The sequence below is a fragment of the Hippoglossus stenolepis genome, chromosome 13 (assembly GCF_022539355.2).
Source record: "Hippoglossus stenolepis isolate QCI-W04-F060 chromosome 13, HSTE1.2, whole genome shotgun sequence".
NCBI classification, from domain to species: Eukaryota; Metazoa; Chordata; class Actinopteri; order Pleuronectiformes; family Pleuronectidae; genus Hippoglossus; species Hippoglossus stenolepis.
The window spans coordinates 4,683,277-4,709,343 of record NC_061495.1 but is presented as its reverse complement, the minus strand read 5'-3'; the positions used below and the strand labels follow the sequence as shown (position 1 = coordinate 4,709,343).

Sequence of the window (26,067 nt, the reverse complement as noted above, 5' to 3'; positions counted from 1 at the left end):
GTGTGCTTATAGTTGGGAGAAAAGTGTACGGAGAACACTCCAAGACAGAGCAAAATTAACATCAGACCTTGTGATAAAAACCTTATTTACCAGGAAGCGAAACAGGGCTAGCTTTGTGTCCCGTGCTGGATCTGAAACATCTCAGTTATCTCTCTCTCTCAGCCTTTTATCCTCACCCCTCTCTAACATTCCCTTGTGTTACACACATTTTTCGTAGTGTGGACATACGGGAAGCCTATCTCTTTAGATCTCCTAGTTTAAGTGTTTCCTGATGTGTGATAGCAACATTTGTGAGGTGAAACGTCACTTTGTTGTGTATCTTTAGCTAAAGACCTAGCTAACAAATCATATAACTTCAGCTGACACGTTAGGTATCTATGTCTATAAAAAGAGACAACGTGTCTCCACTTGCTCCCACCATCCAGAAATTAATCCATAATACCCCAGATGCAAATGCTGCCATCTTGTGCTGACGTCATTTTGAGTCTATGCAGTAATCATGGGGCCGTTGAAGGGATGCGCCTTATTGCTTTGGCTTCACTTTCTGGGAAGAAGAAGTTAGCTATCTAACTTTATTTAACATGTTAGGTAGCTTCAACTAAAATATTACGCAACTTTAGCCATTAATCTAAGGTTAATATTTTAGCTACCTTCAAATGTCTTGTTTTGACCCATTATTAACATCCTTTAAACACAGTTTTGACATGCGCCCATTTCTTTGCCTTCCAAAAATGGCCGATATAAATACTCAGACCTTTTGAAAATCCAGTTTCAACATTACTTGTATACATAATAATAAATAGGGGTGTCAATCTAAGGGGTTTTCTTTATGTCTCTGAGTTTGAGTCAGGGTTGATTTAACAGTTGTGATAGTGCTCCAGTATCTCACATGATTTAACAAATATTCCTTCTTTTATGATACTTTACTTCCAAAACCTGTTCTTGACAAAAATACCTAGTTCCAAATGCTGATCTACGGGTAGTCCTGCACATTGTAAAAGCTCCTCTTGAAAGATAATCCTTATTATAGGGATGCTGCTTTGACATGATTTAAAGTGTTGGAGTTTGTTGTTCAAAGTGCTCAATAGAAATGGAAACCATTTTGCAACGTTTACTTTTCTGAATTCAATTTTTCTTTTGCAACAGAGACATGCTGTCTTTTTGTTTGTTTTTTGTCAGACGGGCACTTTATAGTTGTCAGAGCTGATTTTTCAGCTCTGAAATCGATCCCATGTTGGAGATGGAACAATAACAGTAAATGCTTTACTTTGTTCACTGGTGTGATGTGGACGTTATAGCCAGAAAACTCTAGTTGTGTGCAGAGCAGTCAGGGCTGGTGCCGTCAGCTGCTCAACAGGGAAACTGTCTCGTTTGTATTAACGTTGAGGCCAAAGTAGTAATAGAATAATAGAATAGACATTTGAAAAGCAACTTCTAAACAACACTTTTAGCTGTTGCTTTTACAAACGCAATAATTTGAACATTCTCACTCTCCAAATTTGACCAAATCTCACTTTGATCCATTTTTACCTTCAAATGAAGAAAAATGGTGAATCTGAACAGATTTACCTTTATCTTCAACAAAAGCGTATATATGTTACTAACATCCTTGTAAACACTTTGCAGAAACATCTATTTGTGTGATGTGAGATAGGCAACATGCACATTTTCTTTTTATCTACAATTCCTATAGCGCTATAGTTCATAAGACAATAAGGATGACTCCATCGTACTCTCAGGTATTATTTGTAAGTGCGTTCTTGTTTATTGCCTCCTGCAGATTGTCAAGCTTCACATCTGTTTCTTGGTAAAGACGACAGTTTGATGGCACGAGGGGAAGCCACATTCTCTCTGTTCCCTTTTTATTTAAAAACACAATTGCTTTTTGTTCATGTGTCTGTTTTCCACAGCCTGCTGCCCAGGAAAGCTGGTAAAAAAAAAAGCTAAAGTATCACACCATCAAATTAGTAGCTTGAAATGATTTCCAAAAAAGAAAATAGAGAAACCTTTTTACAAAGAGTACCAGCTGGTCGGACAATTGTCTAATATTTTCCAATCATGCGTATACACCTGTATACGCCAGTAGTATGATTGTTTTTCGTAGTAATGCCTCTCTCCAGTGATCTATCAACATGCCAGTTGCCCGGGTGACAATTGTTTTTTGTGCCTGTCCCAATTGCCTTGCATGGTCCTCTTTGGGCCGAGGGCCTTGTCTCATCCAAGCACTCCAAGCGACGAGACCTCTCGTGTCAGCTGTTCTTGGCTCGATTGCACTTAACGGTCACTCAGGACCCCGGCAAATAGCAGGTTGGTTTTTAGCATGGGCTTCTCTTCCATGGGGGTATTATCTCCTGAGAGGTTGTTGCATACCAAGGAGGGCTGTTAGAAGTGGAGAGGGGCGCGGGTTATTACAGTGAAGTTACAGAAGGTTGGGAGTCTTGGTGTCAGATTATCATAATAACAACGTATCTGTGAACAGAAAATAGCATTGTAGACTCTCTGGCCTGTAATATGGACGGTAGAGTGCAAAGTGCAGGACACTGCGATTATGTCTAAGTTCGGTGATTAAACTCTTCTCATAAAGAGTCTACACTGGCAAAAGTGACCTCTTTTATGTGCTTCATTTTGAGACTCATTTAACTTTTTATTTGAGTACAGCACTTATGAGGTTTTTGCGTCACCGGCACCTTTAACACTCCCGGAGATTAAAAATATAAAAGTGGTTTACAAAGTGCTCTTTTCGAAAGGCTGGAAGTGATTATTACTCAAACAGTAAAACTTTGAATTAATTCTTCAGTTGCCGTTGTGTGATGGCTAGTGCCTGATGACTGTTATTTGAATTTGTTATTTGTTGTTTGACATTGAAACCTTCACCAAGTGTGAATGGAACAGAGGGCGTCACGCTGGGGTGGAGATATACTGTAGAAGAGTGTAACAAGACATGCTGCTGAAGTTTCCTTGAGTCACGTCTTACCTGCTCTTGGTGAGCTGTTAGCAAGCTCAACCTGGACTTTGTGTTCTCTGCAGAGGACGGCTCGCCAACAGAGAATATCACTATGAGATCAGTCAGGAGATTCCTGTTCGTACTTGAGCTACTTGGTTAAATAAGCTCAGTAAAATAATGTTTATTATACCAAAGACTGTGTATAAAGATGGACGACACGTCTCCACCTCCTCCCACTCTCCAAGAAATGAAGTTGAACTATCTGTGATAGAAACACGGCCGTCTTGGGCATTTGAAGGACAGGAGTGATTGGTGGATGGAGTCGCTGGTTGTGAGGTCCCGCCAATAAACGCACTCGACCAATTGCAAATCCATCTCAGCTGTCAATCACGACATCTCACCCCACTTTTGTAGAATCAAATAACAACGTAACTTACTCTTTGTGATGAGAACAACCTAAAAATGACAGAAACCATCTTTGAGAAAAAGGTATTTGACGCATTGGTTTGACTTTATAGTTTGGTCCATGTCCCATCCACTAACATGCAGGAGGTTCTATTTATGACTCATACTGCAGCTAGTGCCCAGGCTGTGTTTTTGGGGAGCTGTAATATCATCTATCTTTGTATTCAGTCTATGGTTTGTCTCTCCACTGGAAGGACAGATACAGTTTCATAGGTTCTTAGTTCGAAAACTTGTCACCAGGAAAAGGAAACACATAAAATATAACATCCATCGACTTTCATGCTCACTTGATCTGAGTCACATATGGGTTAAAATGCACAATGTATAGCTTTCTCGATAAAACTATTTTATCACAAGGCCACAAAGCATGAACCGAGACAAACAAAGCAACAACCCCCCCCCCCCCCTACACTGTTCATCTTTGAGCATCAAATATGATCCTTTTGATGTTTATCCTCAGTTTCAAATTACAATTTCACCATGCCTTCTGGGCTTGACTTTACAATATTTGTCACATGTATTATAAACTAACTAGCATTTAAATAAATGTTTAAAACCTCAAAGGCGGGATTAAAGGAAATCAGCAGCTCAAGTTTCCGCTAATTGCACTAATCAAGGTCACATTCATGCCTTTAAAATAATGTGTTGACCATCTATTTCCAGTCATCTGTGGACTTGGAAAATAGTGCTTCTACTTCACGCTAAGGATGAAACACATTACACTGCGTTCACTTGTCTCGTGATTCTAATTGCACAATGACCTCATTAAGATGGCTTCCTGTTACTGAATTGACAAAATAGTATGAATGTGTGTTTTTATTCCGGATCGTCACGCCCACAGGGACGAGCTAACATTTGCCATTTTGAGACATTTAGCCCCAGGCGATTGCTTTGATTCTTAAAATTGCAACAGCTTTATTATTATTATCAACAATGGCGTAACATTACTGGAGATCCTATTATCTAAACGCAGAAAGTCACTGCAGCCGTATGAATTGTCCCACGACACAAGCATGACCTGCAATTTTGCTTTGCATATGTGAGGATTTATAACTGTATTAAGCCTATATAAGCATCGGTATATCAGTAGGGCTTTACAGCCTTTTAGAGCTCATGGGACAGATTTTATAGTCACATGGTAACGCTTGACTTTTAATGCTAAGCTCGCCAAAGTATAAACCAAAGGAGAATCAGAAAAGTCTTCTATTGGGACGACTCACAAATGGCATCTTTCATTTTGAGAGCAGGACTTACTGACACGTTCAGGTTTTTTTAATACTTTCACTCAAAACCCTTTGCTTGCACTCAAATATCCAGCTTAAGCTCTTCTCCTTGCACTCATGCTGCTTCTGTGCATGCTGTTTGATTTTTTTTTTTGTGTACAACGTATCTGAGAAACACAAGGTTCATGCGCACAGAAGCATTGTGAGCACGAGGAGACCAGTGGAATCTGGTGGGCGGGAAATTAGTCCGAGCAACAAAATATCAATGCGAGTGGACAGTTGCGAGTGCAGGGTTTTGAGTGAGATCATTAAATCTGAATGTGAAATCAATAAGTCCTGCTCTTAAACTGAAAGACTACACTCTTGAATAAAGATAGGAAAAAGAAACACACATATATGGTCGGGTCACCTCATGTTAGTTGTTCATTATACAAATCACAACAGTGTATGTTTCGTTTTTCATTAGATTTCCTGTTGTGCTGCTCCTCATGAAACAGGTTAACTGTGCAAATGTCCTCAGTGTCATATCACAATGAGTTGGAGCTGTAGGTTGAACTTACACAGCAGACATCAACCTTCCTTCTTTCACCTTGACGGTAGTGAGATTAAACCGTATGAATAAACAAGGGGCCACAAGGATAAATCTAAGTACTTTAACAAGGAACATTTCCTGGTCTGTGTCAGCTGGAATTTGGTTAAATTTAGACTCATTTACTTTGAAATGCAAAAGCCTACAAGCACATGGGGTTGTTTTTTTTTGTGTGTAAACAATCAGTTCAGATAGACTAATGGCCCTGAGCTGAGTCTACAGTCTCGGGGCCCATGTGACTCTGTGATTTGATTCAGAATGCTTTGTTGGAGTCATTTGAGATCCCTAACGCAGCCTGAATCGGATCACGTCCCAGGTTTGCTTCTCCAGGACAACGCCCCGGGAGTCGGCCTCGTTCTACGCAGACGACTGTTAAAAAGAACGACCTGAGTAAATGTGTGCGGAGGAGGAGCGTGGTGAATACAGATGCTTCCATGCAGCGCACAAAATGATGGCACGGCCTCTGCGGTCAGCAGGTGTCAGGTCTATTGAGCACATATGGGATATTTTGGTCGGACATATTAGACAGCGCCCCCCGCCATCATCATCAAAACACCAATCGTTTGTTCCTCTCTCCGGGAGAGTCGGAGACTAGTGCTTTTAAAATTCATTTTATCATCGTGCTGGGCTCTAGCATTGTCTTTTTAAAGCATCCCAGTGTGTGATCAAAGAGCGCATCGTGCTGCGGCAGCTGTGACTAATGGCAGAATCTCATTATGAAAGACCCTGATTGGGGCGCAGGTTGGAATTTGCTTCAAGGCTTAACAGAGAAACATTTAGTCACTGTTGTTTTTGTTTTGTTCTTTTTGGGGCTTTGGTCCTGCAGGTTTCGATGACCGGGACACGGACCTGTTCTTGTGCGACACCAACACGTGCAAGTTTGACGGCGAGTGTCTAAGAATTGGGAACATGGTGACGTGCATTTGTGATTTCAAGGTAAGACTCGTGTTTTTTTATGTTTCTTCTTATTACTTCGACTATTCCCTGAGCAGGGATTGTCATAGCATAGCAACTGTAACTTGGCTCTTTTTATAGCCTTTTCTGTTTAAAACACATAACACAAGAGAAAACAAGTGTGAGAAATTGCTTAACTGCCTTTATTTGCTGTAATGTAACATCTAGTCATTAGCATGTCTTCTCTTTCTTCTTTGTTTGGTTTATTGGTGGGTGGCAACCAACGTCAAGGTGCATTACCGCCACTAAGTGAGTGTTACATCAAAGCACATTTGATTAACTGACTTTATATCGGAGCCACTGAAAAACGCTGGATTCTGATTGGCTCGCAGGTGCAGATGAACACTGATTGTATCAACAACAGAGAAGAGGCATGAAAAACAGGAAATCTTAGATATGCATCTAAGGGACTTGGACCGAGAACTGTCCTGGGACAAAACTGTGTGATGTGGGCGTCTGCTTTCTCAGAACGCCATTATTTTTTGATCTCAACACAAGATTGTTCAATAAAAACATATGTTGCTGTTCAGATATCAAGTGGGATTCACAGAACTTAAAAGTGCACTTGAAAATGAAAAATAACATAAAGAAATACATAGTCTCGCACAGCATATATGTATGAACACGTCGAGTTGAAAGGTGAAGACCTGTATAATAAACCTGATCGAAGTCCATTGTCTTGATTGGACTAGATTATCCCTCCAGGGAGGTGGATGTGTGGCATGAGTCAAGTTTACAGCTCCGTGCCCTCGACCTCCGGACTGAGACCGATGATGCTGAAAGGCTCGGTAATGGCATAAATCTTGGAAATTATGTCGTTCTTGGTTATGACTCACACTTAACGTTTACGGCCAGGCCCCGTAATAAAAATAAAAGAAAGCAGCAAACCAGTCGGCTGAGTATTGATTCGTGTATAACGTTTGCGAGCTTTGCTGACTAATACGCTATATGCAGAGCCCCCCGAGATAAACCGGCGAGATCCGAGGAGGTAGCATGTGTTCCCATCCGTCGCTTTTATCAGCGCGTCATCAGCGCAGGCAGGCACGATGCGGGCTGACACTCGATTGGTCACCAGCTTTTATCTCAATTTCCTACTTCCCTGGGAGCAAACATTAAGAGAGGCGCATAGATAAATGACATTACTGCTCCATTTCTCTCTCAGGAGATCTCACACTGATACCGGTGAGGCTGTGTTCTCAGTAAAGAGCTGGTCATAGCACAATTTCTGACTTAATACCACAGGTCTGAGGTCAACGCTGCTATACAACCTCTGTTTGTTGTTATAGGTTCCCGATGTTAGTGTCTTTATTTCATCAGTCGACATAAACATGACCTTCCCCGTCCCCGCGACTGTTACAGCGCTCTAAATAATCAGTCACTCCCAATCAGTGTCAGATACATGGGTCCAGGATTTCCTCCAGTTGGCAGTCCGTCCAGGCCTGTCAGCAGAGACATGAAAGTTGCATGAGCTCGGCTTGGTTTTCCTTGTTCCCACAGAACCCACGGTTGTATGTGCACACACACTGTCACACACTGAAGAAAACCCCAAGGAAGAGACACGCGAGGGGGCTCTGTGAAGAGGAAGTGAGTTTGATGTGGTGGAATCAATGGACACTATTCATTGCCAAGATGCATTAGATTCGCCTCACACTGACTCGTGGAAGAGCCAAGACTTCCCCTCGCTAACTGGAGTCAAACCGCCGCTAGAGCAACATGTTCCGTCTCTCATAGGAGGGAAACGCGTCGCTTTATTTGTCAACTAGCATCACGCCCTTGACTAATCACACAACATTTCTTCGTAATCCATTTCACAGTAGCTGCTGGGGAAGCTATTGTTGCCGGTTTGGTTTTGTTAATGTCAGGTCACAGTGCTGATTCCCGAAGGGGTAGTCCATTCTAAAAATATGTGCGCTCATGGCGCTGTGAAACACTTAAACGGAAACTGCTCACCAAAGGGTAAATGGCACATTTTATTGCTTTCTGTAATGGTGCTTTGTAATGTATTGTTAATGTTGGGAGTCACTGGTGGAAGTATTTCTCCAAACTACACACAAACTGTACATCAGGCTCGGATTTCCCTTGCTTTTCTTTTTAAAACTTAAAACAAAATAATTATATACATATACAAATAGGTAATAAGGAGAACACCAACCTAATATTATTTCTTCAATGAGCATCTAAGAAAAATTTAAATAGTTAATATTCCACATTGTTATAGAATTGCTCGTTTATTCCTTAAGAAACACAAACTGCAAAATCACTGGCCTTGATGTTGCTAACATTAGCTTCCCCTTTAGCAAATAGCTGTGGGCTGAAGTGTGCGTTTTTGTAGTTTGTCCTCGTGGTTTGGTAATTTGCTTCAGGAGTTTCCACAGTGAAGAAACGATGTTATTGAATTGTAAGTGGTGCTCACAGTAATATTGCAACAGGTCAATCAGTTCCTTCAGCCGTAGAGGATAATAACAATAATAATACAAATAATCATGTTTTTATATAATATTACACAAATAATAGTTGAAATATATGAATATATGAAAATCTTTGTTTATTTGTGTAAGTGAATGACTTTGATAGTCTGTCATACATTAGTCGTAGCTGAAATGGCAAATAGAAAAAAAACTAAATGCAAAAATGAACATTAAAAGTTTGGAGGAAAATGAGAACAAACAAAACAAAAGCATCTGATAAAATGCGTGCGGGCTGATCTTTTGAAAGTTCAACTGGGAGAAAACATAATCTCGGTGCACAGTAACTCTTTTTGAAAGGTTCCAGTCACAGAGGGCGGAGGAGCCGCAGAGCACTGTGTGTAGTTGTGGCTTAGACGCAGCTCGTTTGTTTACGAGTTAGACATCACATCGCAGTGCGTGCTGTGAGAGCGCCCGGCGTTTAGGGAGATTCCTGCAGAAGATTTTTGCAGATGAATTGGAGGCAGATGTTAACACAGCAGATGTAAGTGATGTGACGGGTCATTTATGCCAGGATCACTTACATCTCAGTGCGGTCGACTGCAGGCCTGAGTCGGATTGTCAATAAAAGAAGTACAAGAAAGTTTATAACGCAGAGTTAGAACCTGGTTTGTTGTCAGGACGTAGAGATATGATGCTGTCAGAGAGCCTGTGGCCTCATGGGATATCTTTAGGTTTGACTACAGAATGATGCCTTCTTGTTTTTAATGTCTTCCAGAATAAACAACCACTTGTAGTAATTGTGTTTCTGACATTTCAGGTCCCTCGCTGGCTCATTATGACTTATCATTGTCACATTCCTCAGCCTTCTCTGTCTATGTTTAATAACAAGCTCACTATATGGACAAAAGTATTGGGACACACCTCTTAATCATCCAGTTCAGGTGTTTCATTCAGTCCCATTGTCATTGGTTGGACTTCCAGTGAAGGGAAAACTTAATGCATCAGCTTACCAAGACATTTTGGACAATTCTTTGCTTCCACCTTTGGGGAAGGCCCTTCTCTGTCCCAGCACGACTCTGCCCCAGTGCACAAAGCAAGGTCCTTAAAGGTGTGGGTGGGTGAGTTTGGTGTGGAGCACAGAGCCCTGACCTCAAACCCATCAAACACCTTTGGGATGAACTAGAAGGAAGATTGCCGTGTCTATTATAGCTGCAAAGGGGGGGACCAACTCCATATTAATGCCTATGGATTCAGAATGGGATGTCATACAAGCTTCTGTATGTGTCCCAATACCTTTGTCCATGTGGTGTATATCTTATCTTTGTGGTTGTGTTTGTGATGTGGAGTCATGACAGATACATCAATCAATTCAAGTGCCCCTTGAATTACGTTTGACCAGAATTACACTGTAATTTGTATGTGGTCCTTCAGATGACTGATGTGAAATATTGCTGCAAATAAATTCCATTATCCCACTAATAAAGGCATTCATTGTTAATTGTTCGTAGCGCAGGTGTCAGGAGGGACGGTTCACCCACATTTAAAGAGGCACTATGCAGAATCTTCTACCTACACACAGTGTGCGAGCATGAGGATGTATTTATGTGGCAATTAAATTTAAATGAAAAGGCCATAAAAACCAGTGTAACAGAGAATTGGATGTCTGTATTTCTTCCAGTTGTTTTGAAAACAGCTCTTAAGATTTCACTTTATGCTGCTTCAAATGTCGCGTTAAAACATCACAGATGCCGGGATTAAAGTTCTCCGACGCTGCGATGGATTTTCTATCAATTGGATTCCAGAGAGGCCGTGTATTAGATTAGTGTAGATCTGAAGGAGGGGAGGAAAAAAAGAGAGTGGGGAGGGAGGCCGTGACACCGTGAGCCCGGCGGCTGCAGGAAACCGTGAGATGCAGAACGCAGGCGATTCCAAAGGTGCACAGACAGTGAAGTCAGCACTAGTCGCTATGCACATAATGTATGTCGTCTCCCTGCAACAAAGATGGAGGCAGGGAGATGTTCTCCCTCTGCACACGAAGTTTAAGAATTGGGTGGATGGTCTGATGAATGAATGAGAGGTCTGACTCACTCACTGACTCTACACAGACGTGAATGAGCCGTTAGACGACAGGACCGATGGCGGATGTTTTTGTGTTCAAGCTGCATTTAAGGGCTGGTTCGCAGACCAAGACAAATTTGCACAGGATCACTTTAAATAATTTATTTGACCAAGAAAACCCTTAAAAATTTAGAGGAATGAAAGAATAAGCAAATAAAGTAAAAGAAAACTGGGCCCATAAAATAAATAAATCAAACAGGAAAACCACTGTTAACAAACAAAGGATTGGCTGTGTCTAAACTAAGGGACAGCTATTTTCACAGCTTTTTAAAAATCATCACAAGTTAAATTTTTACTTCTTGTTCTGTGTGAAGATAAATTTGATTATTTTAGGTCATGTTTCCCTCATTTAATAGTTTTTTTCACATTTTACAGATGTGAAAAACACAGCATATGGAACCTGTTCACCTTTCAGTCACCCGTCTTGAAAACAACTCTCTAAACGGAGAAGCACACAAACGTCCCAAACGCCCTAAAACGGTCTCAATGGGTTAAAGCGAAAATCTTAGCTGACCCTTCTGCTCGTGACATAATTGGAACGTATGTAAATAGAGATCACATGATAGTAGCATGCACAGTAGTCACATGAGGACACTGTCCCCTGACACATTCAGCATTAAGATGCTGTGTTCAGCCACTGCAGTTTAAAATGTATATATCTTTATTATTATTAGGACATTCATTAGGTATCGTTTACATATAGACAACTACAAAATATCCCATGGGCTAAAGATTGAATATTACCTTATGCAACTCTAAGACTGTTGGGGGTTTATTTGAAATCCATTTTAGTAAAAGGCATTTACGTGAAGCCTAGGTTAATACTTTCAGCAATCTTGATTTGTGAATGCGGCATTTCTAACAAGTGTCATACCGGATCTGAGTCTATTTCTTTATTGAAAATCAGATTGAACTTAATAACCACTTTTGCACAGACAGTCTGTTTAAAGGTGTCAACCTTTCTACTTCCAATTAACACCCACGGCCAATTTCTTATTTCTTAGTCGACGGAATATCTGAAGGCGATGCAGTTCCTTTGCCCTTTTACATATGGATATATTACTAGCATGCTCTCATACACTTGTTCCTATGATATCATCTATCTCTACTCCAAGGTCTGAGCCCAGGTTTGCAGGATTGCATTGTTTACGTCAGTGGACTTGTACAGGGCATCAAACCATCGTCTAAGCACAAACCTATTACCACGCATTTGGTATCTTCTCAATTGGTGATTGCTCCATCGTTTATTAAATTAGGATAATGTTGGCGTTGCTTTGGTCAGTTTCAGTCCCCCCAGCTGCTTGTTTGATGTGGCTACTCTCCGCTGCAATGCTTTGACCTCAAATTGCTCTCCTGCTATTCAACGCCAGAAGCCTTCTAATGTTTTGAGTTGTGACGGCTGGACCGCTGAAGCTCTGTTTGCTCCGAGAGGGAGGATGAGAGCTAATGTGGGTTCATGTGATGTTGATGGGCGGGTGTGGAGGGGAAGGGGGCAGGATGTGTGAAAGCATTTTGCACACATTTTTTAAAAGACGCACGCGGCCCACAAAACACTTGAGTGCTCCTCAAACTGGAGGAAACACAACATGGCCCACCCTCTCTCCAACTCTCCTGACGCACACAGACACACAAACTTTGAGACTGTAAAATAATGGAATGTGTTCTATGTTTACACCCGCACACACACACACACACACACACACTCACACACATCTCACACAGGCCCAGGTGGTACGACACCAGCCTCTGATGCAGACCCCATTCCATATATTTGCATTCATTTATCATGCTTTCATCCAGGGCCATGTGAACGGACTGGGACTGAGATTTGGAAGAATGGTGAACCTCCTGTATTCCCCCGATGCAATGTCGAGTGGATGAACGGACACACACAGGCTGTAATGGCAGGGAGAGCTAGCACGGAGCGATGGCGATAAACACTCATCTGTTTTTTAAAGGACGACGGGAAATGCCAAACTGATCTCAGGGTTACTTATCAGATTTTTATATATATATATAACTGAGCCTTTATGAGGCGGCGGTGTGTGAGGCTGGTACCGAACCTGCTGCTGCTGAAAGAGGACTTTGGGCCACGCTAGGTGCGTGTGCGGTGCTGTGTCGCTCATCTGCGTCTCGTGGGCGTCTGTTGTTCACACGGGGAACGTGTCTGCTGCCTGCTGCAGAGCTGCTGCATCAGGTTCCTGCTTCTGTATTTTCCTCAAGGACTCTCCAGTTTGGAGGTGTGCATTTTCCAGTCCCTGCAATAACAATAAAATACAAATGAATAGATTCAGTCAACAGGAACGCCAGAGTGCTTTTACTTTGAAACAGGCGAGGGAAGTGTTGCAATAATTTATAGCTTCTCACAGATTCGCCAGACAGGCATTGAAACCATGGTGAATGATAATTTTTTTATTTTTACATGCGCCGCTCGCCCAGCTCACCTGGTAGAGCTGCTGTTTACGGAGGCTTTATTCTTCTTCAACCTTTAGTTAAGTGACAGAAACAATGGAGCCTTTACTGTTCAAACAAAGGATGCTGCATATATTTTCTGTGGGATGTTTGATGTTTGTCATATCTTCCATTAGAATATTTTTTTCTCTGACTACATAATCACATGTAAAAGCAGAATTTATGCTTGAATAAGATAAAGAGAAATAAGAATATGGCAAAGTTATGCTGGACAATTGGTGATGTTCTGTGGTAGATGAAGCCAATTGAACACTCTGTTGTTTTTAGCCAAGCAAATAAATGTATTCCTCCTTTAACAATAAGATAAACACTGGGTTGTTTCATCACTACTTACTCCTCCATTGCATCTTCCAACGTCTCCACACCGTCTGTTGTTACCTCCATCCTCTCATCTGTCTTTTTCCAATTACTGTGGCTGTGCCGTGCACTGTGGTCCACTGGCTGGATCCTCTGTGCCTGCAGGAGAGTTTAAAGCACTTTAGGCGTGTTAGCCAAGTTTCTAAAGTAACATTTTAATTCTTTGAGGGAGGACAAGTGACATTCTCCTCCGTAATAATAGAGTGAGGCAGCAGAGGCTTGATATCTCAACGCCTGGGCACGGTATAACCAAAAGGATCCTTGTTGTCGAACACCACCTGTGAGGAAATAGGTTTGCCTCTTTGTAATTTGGGTCAAGTAATTGTCCAGGCTCTTGCATCTGTTTTAGCTGAGGGTCTCTGTGGTGCGGTACAGCCGCCTCCTCTCTTTGCATGATGAATATACCAATTAAAATCAGCGAGCACAGGAGGTGAGCTGGTGAGCCGCATGTTTGTGCTGTGAGAATGTGAGCGCGTGCAGCTCCGACAAAGCCAGTGATAATGAAGGAATTACATATTGGACACATGCAGGTCTGTTGCGTGGGGCGAGCTGTTGATATAATTTAACATGTGCTGTTGTTTTCTTATTTACCAGACTTTTACTTTTTCTTTTTGACACGGATTATTTTAAGTAAGCTTTAAACAGCATGTGCAAGCACGGAGGAGATGTCTGAATGATTAGCGCGACAAGGAGGAGCAGAGTTTTTGTTGATGCATGTGGGGAAGATTCGGAGTTTACTGAAAAAGTATTTTCTCCCGTGTTTGTGTTGCCGCTGCATCTGCAGTGTTGTGGAGGGTGAGGTGACATTCCTTTGTTCCTGGAGAGGTCAGGTGCAGGGTGCTCGTTTCTTCTCCTCCTCCTGGGAGGTCGCTCCGTCCACACTCGTCACCCAAGGGGGCTTCATCATATTTTTGGTAATATTAAGGCTGCACCGTGATCATTTTCTGTAATGTTGTGTCTTCTGACTGAGTGATTTATTTTGAGAGACGCAACTGTGCCGTTAAAATGGGTTTTGCCTTCTGGGCTGCCGCACCGTGCACTGTCTATATATTCACATTTTGATGAGTCGATTCTCATCACAACTTCATTTTATTTCCTAATTAGAATTAGAATAAAACATGGGAAACTTGGTTTGGAAATTGCGTGTCGGGCGCCGCAGCTGAAAAAAACGGAGCATCTGTGTCAGCTCCTCCGTGGCTCTGGCTGGCCTGTCAGACACTATTACAGAGGAGCCCGTCTCCCGTGACTCGGCTGGGGACACTCCGCGGGGACCGGCGGGCTGGGCCCTAATCAAGAGGAGACTGCCAAGCGGTTAAAGAGCAGAAGCACCAGCCAGCCACCTCTTCGGTCCCCCTCGATCTCTCTCTCCATCTTTCCCCGTTGTCACAGTAACTCCCGTCTCCTCCATTACTCTCTGCCTGTTTCTCTCCCCCTTGCTCGCTTGTCCAAATAGCTCCCCCCCTCCCCCCTCCTCCCTTATTCCTGTCCTCCGCTCCCTCTCTCTCTCTCTTTGTCCTCGCTGCCAGTGTGAGGAGTTGACCAATGTTCGCAAACATGGCACGGCATCATGGGAGAGTTTGTCACTTACCCAGACGATGCTTGACACTCCTCCGACCAGGCGGTCTGCAGGATACAACACAGTGTCAGGCGCAGCACAGATTTGTCACTCTGACGGCGCTCCTCAGGGATCTATTGTTGGGTTGTTGGGTTTTTTTCTCTTCACCCTCTCTGACATTGACTGCTTCTAAATGTCTTGAGTAGTGTGCGGCTTTGCTAAAGTTTTTCTAAAGCAAGGTAAAACTTTTTGTCGAGCACTTAACCCCAGCATTGAGGTGCTGTCAACTCAAACTAAGCCTGTTCAGTCTGGGAAACTATATTTAATGTATCTGTAAGAAAGAGACTGGTTTGGCTGAGACGATGGTAACTGACAGTTGAGTTCCTCAGTGAGTTATCATCAGGGATGTGGATCGTCCTGTTCCCACATGGAAGAAGGTGACTTCCCCAACATGTGATTAACGATCTTATCAATACACATTTCAGACTAACACAGTGGTTTGTAATAAACCAGGTTCATATGATTGGGTTTTCCAAATTTGGTTTTGTGACTCTCTGACCAACCAGGTCTTCATATCTTCATATGATAAGACGATGGTTCTGTCAAAGGAGAGAATTCAGTTATGATTATTTGCCTTTTGTTACTTTATTATTTATTATTTCTTCACTTGAACTCTTCAGAAAATACCTGAATCAAAAGAAACTGCACTGGGAATAAGTGCAGTTCAAACAGTGTCAGCAGTTTCCTTGATCAATGTGCAGCTATGTAATGGATTAATCCCCGAAGCTCATGAAATACAAAAGGCATTGATGCTTTTCCTTGATTAACCTTGAATTCATGAATGGACAAGTGGTATCAGATATTGGACCACAATGAAAAATATATTCATACAATTTTGACTTTCTATGTTAAGATCGCAAATTGTTCAATTTTTTTAATGTATGCAATGTTATCTTGTATAGATCATCACATCCTTGGTTTAATGCCCTGACAACTGTCATTTACATTTTCACGGCTTCATAGTATTAACAGCAGGTTGTTGCTTCTGTGTTATCTCCACCTCAGGCAGTTGCCATGATCCCCTGAAAGGTGGTGCACCTTCAGGTAGCTGCTAACTTGCTAGTAGTATTAAATCCCCCTCCTCCATGTTAATAAACTTGAAATTAAAATGTCAAATACATTTTTCTCAAATAAGGTTTCTGTCATTTTGGGTAGTTCTTCTCACTCTGATTTATGTCCAAGTTGTTTGTTTGGTTTGATTTAATTATCTATTTTGATGGCGTGAAACATCATGATTGACAGCTGAGACTGACACATGATTGGTTGAGCACGTGTATTGGCGGGACCTCGCCACCGTGGCTGCATCCCCCAATTGCTACTGTGGAGACACTGACTCCAAATGTACAAAATGACAGCGTTTGTATTTGGGATATTTTTGCATAATTTCTGGTTCGTGGGAGGAAGCGGAGACAAGTTGTCCGTCTTTATACTCAGTCTTTGTTCTTAGTTGTCACCAGAGCAGCTGAAACAGCAGGAAAAAAAAGATGCAGTTCAGTGTTTTGCAGCCATGTGACGGGACAACAGCAGCAGACCTGAGTCTCAGTGAGCAACACGAGGGATTAACCTTTGACAGTTGTATCATATCAGAAGCTCAAACAGGCTCGGATATCCATTAACATCCAACAGGATATTTGCGTGTTAAAAGACACACTCTGCCCCTGGTCATATCACAAACACTGCACCAGCCATCAATCACACGACAACTGCGCCGGATGATGGAAAGAAAGAGGCCACATCAGAGACGCAGAGGAATCCCGGACGAGAGTGTCTGTCTCTTGTCAGGAGCCACAGGTGTTCTCAGCCACCAACATAAGCACTGAGACGTCTCTGTCAGGGCTGATAAAGCCGCAGCCTTTGATAAGTGCGAGGGGGCATAAGTAAAGATCGCGCCTGGGGGTCTCGGCAACCGAAGACAAGTCATGCGGAAAGCAAATGCGGCGGCTGTGTATGGGCCGAGGAGGCAGAGGGTTGCATCAGAAGTAGAACGTGCTGGGTGGTGCCGTCTCCGTCCTCTGAGGCTAGCCCTAGTTTCGTGGAGATGTTTATTATTGATAGAGGTAGACGATAGCCTTGGGATGAATTGCATAATCTAGAGCCGCCTCTAATGGATACAGGAAATGGATCAGGCTATCAGTCAGGTCTCTGTGGAAGAGGGATGTGTCTGTGTTTGTATGTGTCTTTCTTCCTGTGTGTGATTGTGTGTGTGTGTGTGTGTCTGCGCACACTAAGTCTGGGCAGCAGTGTGGCCCTGTCAACCAACACGTTGAATTAAACAACGGATCTGAAGTGTTTACTTGTTTAAAACACTCCTGAATTAAACAGGAAAATAAGCAATTCTGTAACTTCTCAGCAGAGCAGCTTTCTGATCTGTCAAAAGTAAATGGGTTTAGGAAAAAAATTTAAAAAACTTGATTAGTGTGAAGAAATGTTTTTTTTGTGGAAAGCTTTTTGTGAAAGTTTATTTTTCCCGTTTAAAAATGCATAAACTCTGCTATGGTTACGTCTGGTGTGCGCACTACTCCGGATGTTTTAATGCTGCTGGAATGCACAAGTTTGGAAACGCTGCTGGCCCCGTTTTAGTTTGAATCTCCGGGGCTGCGTTTTAGTCTGGACGGGCTGAAACGGTGATGTTTGTAAACGATGACGTAGACAATCACAACAATATGATGTATTCTTCGCTGATTCGTCAGGCTCCTATCACATGACTGCCTTCCGTTAGAAAACAAGCAGCATTGGCCTCGGCTACCAGTGAGGAACACAACCTGGATGAACAGTTTCCCCTCGTTGGTGGTCCAACAAAAGAAATCCCTGATCTTACTATTTTGCTGTTGCTGCTTATCGTTTACAGCCTAGGTCTTTCTGCAGCTAACAACCAAATACTTCCTGTTCACACTGGAATAAACAAGCCCAGTGCACTTAAGTGTGAAGTGCATGTGATATGCATTTTCAAATGTGTTAGCATGGACAGGGATTAAAACTGGTACTGGGCCAAAAGCGCTTGTGTGGACAGAGATAGTACGTATGTCGCCTTAGTTATAGTGTTATGGGATATTCATTGTCATGGTGACAATAACAACCACTTTGTTTGTGATAGAAATAACCAACGTGTGTGTTGGTAGGACATGTAAAGAAGCAGTCTCTGACATCCAGTGTGTAGACCAGTGGGTACACCATGACCTTCTCCCCACCCCCTACTTCCCCTATCGCCCCTCATGATCAAGATGCATAATTCATACAGTAGCTCGAGGTTGTTGTTTTTTTTACAACTTGAATGTGTTTTGGGCATTTGCCTAAATATTTGAAACAGTTTTTTCTTGCAAGGACACTCTTAGAAGATAAGAAACACTTTTTTTTGTCCGTAGGTAAATAAAACTATTGTTTTACTGGAAACAGTTCTTTATCAGGAGAACAGATGCTTGTGTTTGTTGGCTGCTGAAACAAAGAGCAGCCCTCAGCCTTCCAGCCAGACTGGCAAACTGCTCCAAGGCTTGAAAGTAGCCTGGTTCCAGATCTGCGCAACACCCCCACATCTGATTTTTCCTTTTGAACTCACATTCATTTGAGGTGAAACAAAATGGCAGTTCAGTGCTGTGAGCAGGCTGCGCTGTAGGGGCTGCAGAGTGGAAGAGTGCAAGAGTGGAGCGGAGAATCTAACAGCCCTCTTAACTTTTGCCTCCATAATCGCTCAGACTCACAAACTGTGGGTGGAGGAAGGGGGCGCCGCTTCTTTCTCCTCTTCTTTAGGTCAACTTCTTTTGATGCACAAACAATATCAGACTTTTTGCTCTCTGCCCCGCACATCTCTGTGTCTCTCCTCGGATGGATTTGGATGCACCCAGACATTTCAAAGGAAGGATTTGAAAGCCAAGTAATAAATTCTTGCTTAGCACCTCGGTACCCAGCCAGGATCAGTGGATTCCATCCTCTTGAAACAGTTTTCTGCGCCCCCAGAAAATGTCAAAGTTATCATTGAAATTCTATCTTATATGCCACATATGCTGATGAAGGGGCAGCGGTGTAGTGAAGCATTTTAAAGCCTTGTTTTATGTCGGGGGAAGTGCCGGGGATGCTTGCACAGGAAAGTCCCCAACAGTGTCCTTCATGTGAATGAAATCCCCTTTTCAGCAGTTCCGAGCCACTGACTCTGTATTGAGGAGGAAACAGAAGAGGCCAGGGAGTCTTGAGATATGAGCAGTCGAGTAAAAGTTGTTGAGTTACCTTCTTATGATACTCAAGGTAGAACCAGGTGGACTGTGGCTTTCTTCTTCTTTGCCTTTATGCCTCTTTAATAACTGTGTCTCACTGTCATGTCATGGTAATGTGATTTTTAATAGAATACATGCCAGTTTGTGTGTGAGCTTGGAAGTATCCCCGGTAATAGCATTAGCTGGGTTAGCATTAGTGGCCTGTTGAGGCTCACACACCAAACCCTTGTCTGACATTCTGCTTGTAGTCGAGTTTCCATTTAATGATCAACAAAAGAATGTGTGAATATGCCAGTTTCAACCCACTATACTGTTACGGAAATATTTGGAGATTCTTCATCAAGATGAGCAGTAGGTGCTGTTTTACCAGAAGAAGACGATACAAGTATATGAGTTATATAAACCCAGACCCAAGGCACCAAATAAAAGCACCTTAAGCAGCAGTAAAATTAAGTAAAACCGTGAATGAAGCCTATTAATGTGATTGAAAGCTTTGAGATGGAGCGAACGCTGTTTGTTTCATTCTCAGAACATTGATGTCTCCTCATCAGTTCACACATGCCTGACGTTTCATCGGACGCTTGAGTGACATTTACTGTCATGTGATTTCCGTATGTCGTGTTTCCGACATGATCAGACCTCTACAGGGACTTTTGTTAGAACTCTTTGTTTGAACCTTATGTGTCTCTTGGTTGTTTTACTTCCTGTCCTGGGATTGTCCAACTCACCCTGATGTGTTTCACCTGTGTCCTACCCCCCCCCTCGTCCTCCCTTTTGTATTTAGCCTCTGTGCTGTCACTCCTCACTGTCATTTCTGTTGTTTGCCGACCAGCTCTTTCTTCGTGTTTCTGTTCTGTTCCCTCGTGTTTGCTCATGCTTCAGTTCTTCGTGTTTTTCTGGCAATTTCTGATCATCTGTTTGCCTGCCTACCTGTCAACGGGACAATCTCAAAGCCCATTTATCCACATCAAATCTCCTTCGCTGCACCGAACTGCCCTTGTTGTGAATCTGGGATTAAGGGGTCCTGAATATCTGACCTTCAACATCTCTTTCTATCCATCGCGCTTCCTTTTATCGATGCACCAACTTTTCCACCTCTGCCAAGTGTGTAAAAAGCTGTGAGATTTTTTTGTTGTTGCTGCGTTTAATTCATGTTATTTATGCACAAAATGAAACGACCCATAAAACCGGTTTGACAGAATGCACCTTGTGTTTGCATGCCCGGGTACATGTTTTATGATGCTTGACTATAAAACTGGAATCTGACCAATATTGAATTACAGTTAAGCTCAGACATTTTTTTTTATTAATGATCCCCTGAATATGGAGTTATTACAAAGATTTGTACTGAGCTGAACTTTGAAGTTGAACTTCATTAATATCAAATAAAACAATTTACTTTATGTAGTTGGTAATTGCTAGAAATTAAAGTAGCGTCTAAGACTCTGATATCAGGAAAAACGAACCACACGTGTAAGTGATATACTGAAGAGGCGGCATTACACTTATATACAAACAATATCTGAAATACACAGTTTGTGTCATGATTAGCAATGTCCATAGTTCACATGCAGGAAAATGATATACAAAAATAGCACATACACACAATACAAGTAATCATGATTAAATACAAAACATATAATGATAACCTGATTTTAAATATTTATTTTGACCTTGTCCCATCCACTGACATGGAGGAGTTTGGGATTAATGACCTATGCTACAGCCAGCCACCAGGGGGCGATCCATTTGGCTTCACTTTTGGGGACCTGTCATCTTTATACCCAGTCAATAGTATTAACTAGTGTTAAATGGAAGGAGGGTAAATGTATTCTTTGCTGAGTCAGCAGCACTAGAGGTGACAGTGATGCTTTAGATGGAATTTTAATTCAGCACGAACTTACTACAGCTTATTACATCACAGCCATCATGGAGGTGGACCGGCCTTTACAGTAGATGTGAGTCTGTGGTGTGACGCACTGTAAGTCCGTGCACTGCACTGCTCCAGGACTTTGAGTCACTGACAGAGACGCTGCCACAGTAAGTCCATTTGAGTTAAGGCCTTCTCACGGAACAGCATCTGCCAGCTTGCCTCGCGTGCACAGCGCTCCCTCGCTGTGCCAGCATGGCAACACTTGCCCAACTGAGCCAGTCACATTATCAGCTTGTGATATGGTCTGTTGATACTCGTGCGCTGGCTTTCTCAATCTGATGCAAAGTGGCAGGGGAGATGTTCTGTCCCCCCCGTGTTTGTTGCTCAGACTTCTGTAAGCATTATATTTTGCACAGCGGGATAAAACACACTGCACATGCATACATATTTATGTATTTATACACAGACTTCACATTTTGTCTTTGGGTCCCAAAAGTCTTCATCCTTGGATATTTGAATAAACACCAGGATTTGCTGCTTAGCTGCCTTGCCTGAGTGTTTAGCACCTACTGCTACATTAAACTGGGCCATCGATGAGGAGACACTGTGGCTGATGGGTAATTCACTGGTCGTGGAGCTTCTGCTGGTTAATTTGGTGATTATATACACAGCTGAGAGTCATGGTATATACTTTATAGATGTTTCTGATGTTAAATCAAGCATGTAGAATATGCACAGAAGGACAAAAGCTCTGGCGAGTTCTCCCACCGCTGAACAAATCCACAACCTCAATTCTTTCCCACTTTTTTTGCCCTGTAGATTCTGCTGTTATATCCAGTGTCAGTGAAGTGGACATTCTTTACATAGCAGCCGCGCTTTGAAACTCCGCTCATGAATATCAATGATCCTTATGTCGTGTGGGGCTTTATGTCGAATTATCACAGACTGGAACTTCTCACAGGGCCTTGGAAGCTCAGCCACTCTCTTCTTTATGTGTCTGTGCATTTAAAAAGTGTCATTCAAGTTGGCTTCTGCTGCTGAACTAAGTGCAGAGCTCGAAGTAGAGCAGGAGCTGTCTCTTTGTGGCACAGCGCTCGTGTTCATTACCAGCTCTCAAGTGCAGGAATGGAAAGTATATCCAGCATTGTTACACTGATTTTACTCATTTTAATGTGAGCACACTTCTTGCCAAGTGTGAGCTGTATGGCTGCATTGTTAAAGAAGAGTAGATGAAAATATAACTAAGACAAATACAGTATAATTTAAGAGCTTTTCAGACATTCACTCCGAAAGATGTCTAGACTCTCTTTGCCTTTTCGCATATGAAGAACACAGCAAGAGACTCTCCAGTGAGATGCGTTCACAGAAAACACAGGAATCTCTAAACGTGTGCAGGTACATGCTTTAGAAAGGACAGGAAGTAGTGAAATTGTATTCTGCTATTTCAGGAGACGCTCCCATGGGTTGTATCAGAGGTGAACTGAAGGACTTGTGTTAATCCTCTTCTTCTACTTCTCCTATGGAAACAGTCTTAGTCTCTATCTGTAACTGTAAGCAGACAGAACACTGTCAGTATGTTGCTGTACTGAGAGACAAGTATCTGCTGTTTACTGAGCTTCCTTCAGTCTGCAAGCAGTGCACAGAACAGTAACACAGTAAATACTTCATACAGTAAAAACACAGGTTAGTGCGGCCAGGGTCCAATTTGAACTTTTTGGTGATGGCTGACAAATCTCACGAACCTTTTCAACCAACCGTTGAACTAACTGTATAAGTTTGTTTCCTACGGGTCAAGACGTTTGCTGTTAGGGGAATGTGACCATGGGGGGGTTGAGAGGGGTAGTAGATGATGGATATATTCATTTATACAATTTAAATTTGTATACTTTAATTTGTATATTTTACAATTCTGTGTTTGAGACATCATTTTAATTTGGGTTATTATTTAGAAAAAGGTTTTCATTGCTGCAGCTCCTCTTTTCAGCCTCTGTCTGAAAACACTTGGTTTTAGCTCCTGTGTCTTTAAGCCCCCCTCCTGATAAAGTCCAGTGTGCTCTGATTGGCCCAGCTGGCCCACTTTGTTGTGATTGGTCAATCGATTCCGGAGTGTGTAGGAAATGCCGGCCTCTGCTCTCACTTTACTTGGCTCTGTCAGACTAGTTGTAAGTCATGCATTATGCAAACCTGGATGTTGTCACAGGTCTCCTTTAAGAATCCAGATTACCTGTGTTTGGATTTTTTTTGTCTCATCTTCATCTTTTCTCTTCTCCTCCTTCCTTTCCGGCTCATCTTGCTTTCCCTCATCTCTCTCTTCTCATCTGACTCTGTCCTCCAGTCGGCCAATTTAACTTGTATGTGTTTGCTGTGAAGTAATATTTCAGAAACCCAACAAATGGCAACTAACCTCAATTATTCCCCAAAGCATACGCGTATATTTTCGCCAAGTGACAGTAGCTGGTTTGTAATCGTGAGAGTGGCTCATCCATATTCACCGAGACAGATGGAGGGGAGATTTCTGCAGGTGCGGCAGGTTGTCACATGTGCTGTGGTGATGATGACATGTGAGGAGGAAATAGATCATGGGAAATAGAGACCACCTAAATCAATGAGGGCAGCAATGCAGGCATCTTGTAGGAAGGCACTTAACATGCAAACAGCTCTTCTGAAATATGGTTTCTCTGACTCTGAGCAGCTCAGGGATCTGGAAACCACTCGGTGACAAGCTGGTGCCTCCCTTTAAAGGTAGTTAAAGCCCAGTACCCTGACATCAGGCCCATGAGGCAGACTGAGGCCACAGTGAAGGGACCGTCAGTCTGCAGGGACTCTCAGCTGAGGGGGATGAACTTTGGGATCTCCCACGAGGAGCTTAGGAAGCTTATTGCAAACACATAGGCCTGTATCCTCTTATGTAGTATCCAGTAGACCTCAAATCTTCAAATCTGAACACACATATTGTCCAATTAAGTATATATAGTGAGATTCCCACTCACAAGCAGTTGCAGGAGTCAGTGGGCCGCGCACCTTTGATGAGAGAGTGTTAACTTTTTCCTAAATGTCACGACGGAGTGACGTCCCAAACAGCTGACTCTAGGTGTGAGCATTGACACTGCAAGTTCCAAGACGGTTTAAAACACTAGGTGGCGTTATGAGCCATTTTGAACCCATACATGTATAAATTTGTGGTAAAGTCTGATTTTAAAACCAGCATGATTGTATTTCAGTCGTATAATTTCGTTTACCACAAGTCTGCAGTATCTGTTTAAATAAATTATGCTCCTTTGTTAAAATCCTGACTGCCGGTGCTTTCACAGGAGCACTTCAAACAGTAAGAGCTCATAATTCAGCTTGTATTGTCACCATGCAACATTTGTATTTGCATCTTCTGAAACTCAGGACATGAACAGAATCTGATTGGCCCTCCTTCCTGGAGTCAGAAGTTCAGGTGGTTGCTTCACTCGTCTCATAGCTGCAGACTCTGGACCTGACTGTCTCTCTGAAGTGTCAATCAATAGACTACAATGATACAAAAATGACGACAAAGACACATTCGACAACCCCAAAGAGACATGAAACAAACACAGAGATAAAGACTGTAAATGACAAAACTGTAATTTTTTGTATTTGTTTTGCGTCTCTTTGAGTCTGAGTGTCATTTTTTAGAAGAAGGCCCATTTGTGCATGTGTCATTTCATGTAATAAACTCTGCACAGCGTAACTGTCAAATGTTGCTCCTGTCTCTTTACCAGGTTTCATGCTTGTTCGCTGCCTCCTGTCATTAAGACGTCTTGAGTAGTTGAACACACCTCTCTTGTTTGGAGTGTATTACGATGTCCACTTGAATGTTTAAAATGTCTCATCAGCACGGAGCTCGTGTTCCTGAGACACTGACACCGTCTCTAATCTCTTACTGTATGTATTAATGTCTGCCTCGTGAGTTTGTCTTTGATTCTGCCTTCAAATTGAAAAACAAATCAACTCAGTCGTCAGGAACTTTGGCTTCTTCCATCTTAGATCAGCTGCTAAATTTAAATTATTCATGTCTGTTAAAGTTCTGGAGTCTGCCGTGCAGGCTTTTATAGTTTCTCTCACCTCGACCGCTGCAGTTGTCTCTAGGAATCAGTCAGTCAGCCTTGTCTCGCCTGCAGCTGGTTCCCAAAAACAAAAAAAAGCAGCAGCGAGAGTCCTCACTGATCTCACATCTCTGCTGCCCTGGCCTCTACTCACTGGTCACTAAGTTACTAAGTTAAGAACAGAATTGAAGATTGGGGATCAGGTTGATTGGGAGACTCGTACTTGACCGTGGGTGTGAATATGAGTGTGAATGGTTGTTGTTAGCTGTGTGTTGGCCCTGTGATGGACTGGAGATCTGTCCAGGGTGTACCACGCCTATCACACAGCAGGGATCGGCTCCAGCACCGACCCTCTAAGGATAAAGGGTATAGATAATGGATGGATGGATGCATGGGCTGGCAGCAGGCTCCATCTTTGAACTGCTCTCTCCCCCTATTCAACCCTCAGACCTGCTGACCAATCACTGCTCTCTATTCCACACACCCAGTTAAAAACTAAAGGTGATCGAGCAGTTGGTCACTGGTCCTAAATCGTGGAGTAAATCATCTTCACTCTCCATATCCATATGTTTACAAAAGACCATTGTCTTTTCTTTAGCCTAGGAATATTCTGTGCTTTTATTAATTAACTTATACGATCTAATCTATGTCTTAGTTTTTATTGGATATCCCATTATGTGATTTCACTATAAAACAAAAATGTTGTTTTTAAATGTGCTCTATAAATCATCCAACTTGATTTGATTATGTTGAATACTACAGAGACAAATTTTG

At 42.4% G+C, this 26,067-nt stretch overlaps 1 protein-coding gene across 1 annotated transcript in view; it reads left to right on the top strand.

The window, feature by feature from the left end:
- The window catches only part of tmeff2a (transmembrane protein with EGF-like and two follistatin-like domains 2a), a 100,627-nt gene that overhangs the window by 5,306 nt on the left and 69,254 nt on the right, over nt 1–26,067 (top strand). Inside the window, exon 2 of the mRNA XM_035175564.2 lies at nt 6,048–6,157. Within this exon, the coding sequence (XP_035031455.1) occupies nt 6,048–6,157 (110 nt within the window). The remainder of the gene's footprint in view (nt 1–6,047; nt 6,158–26,067) is intronic.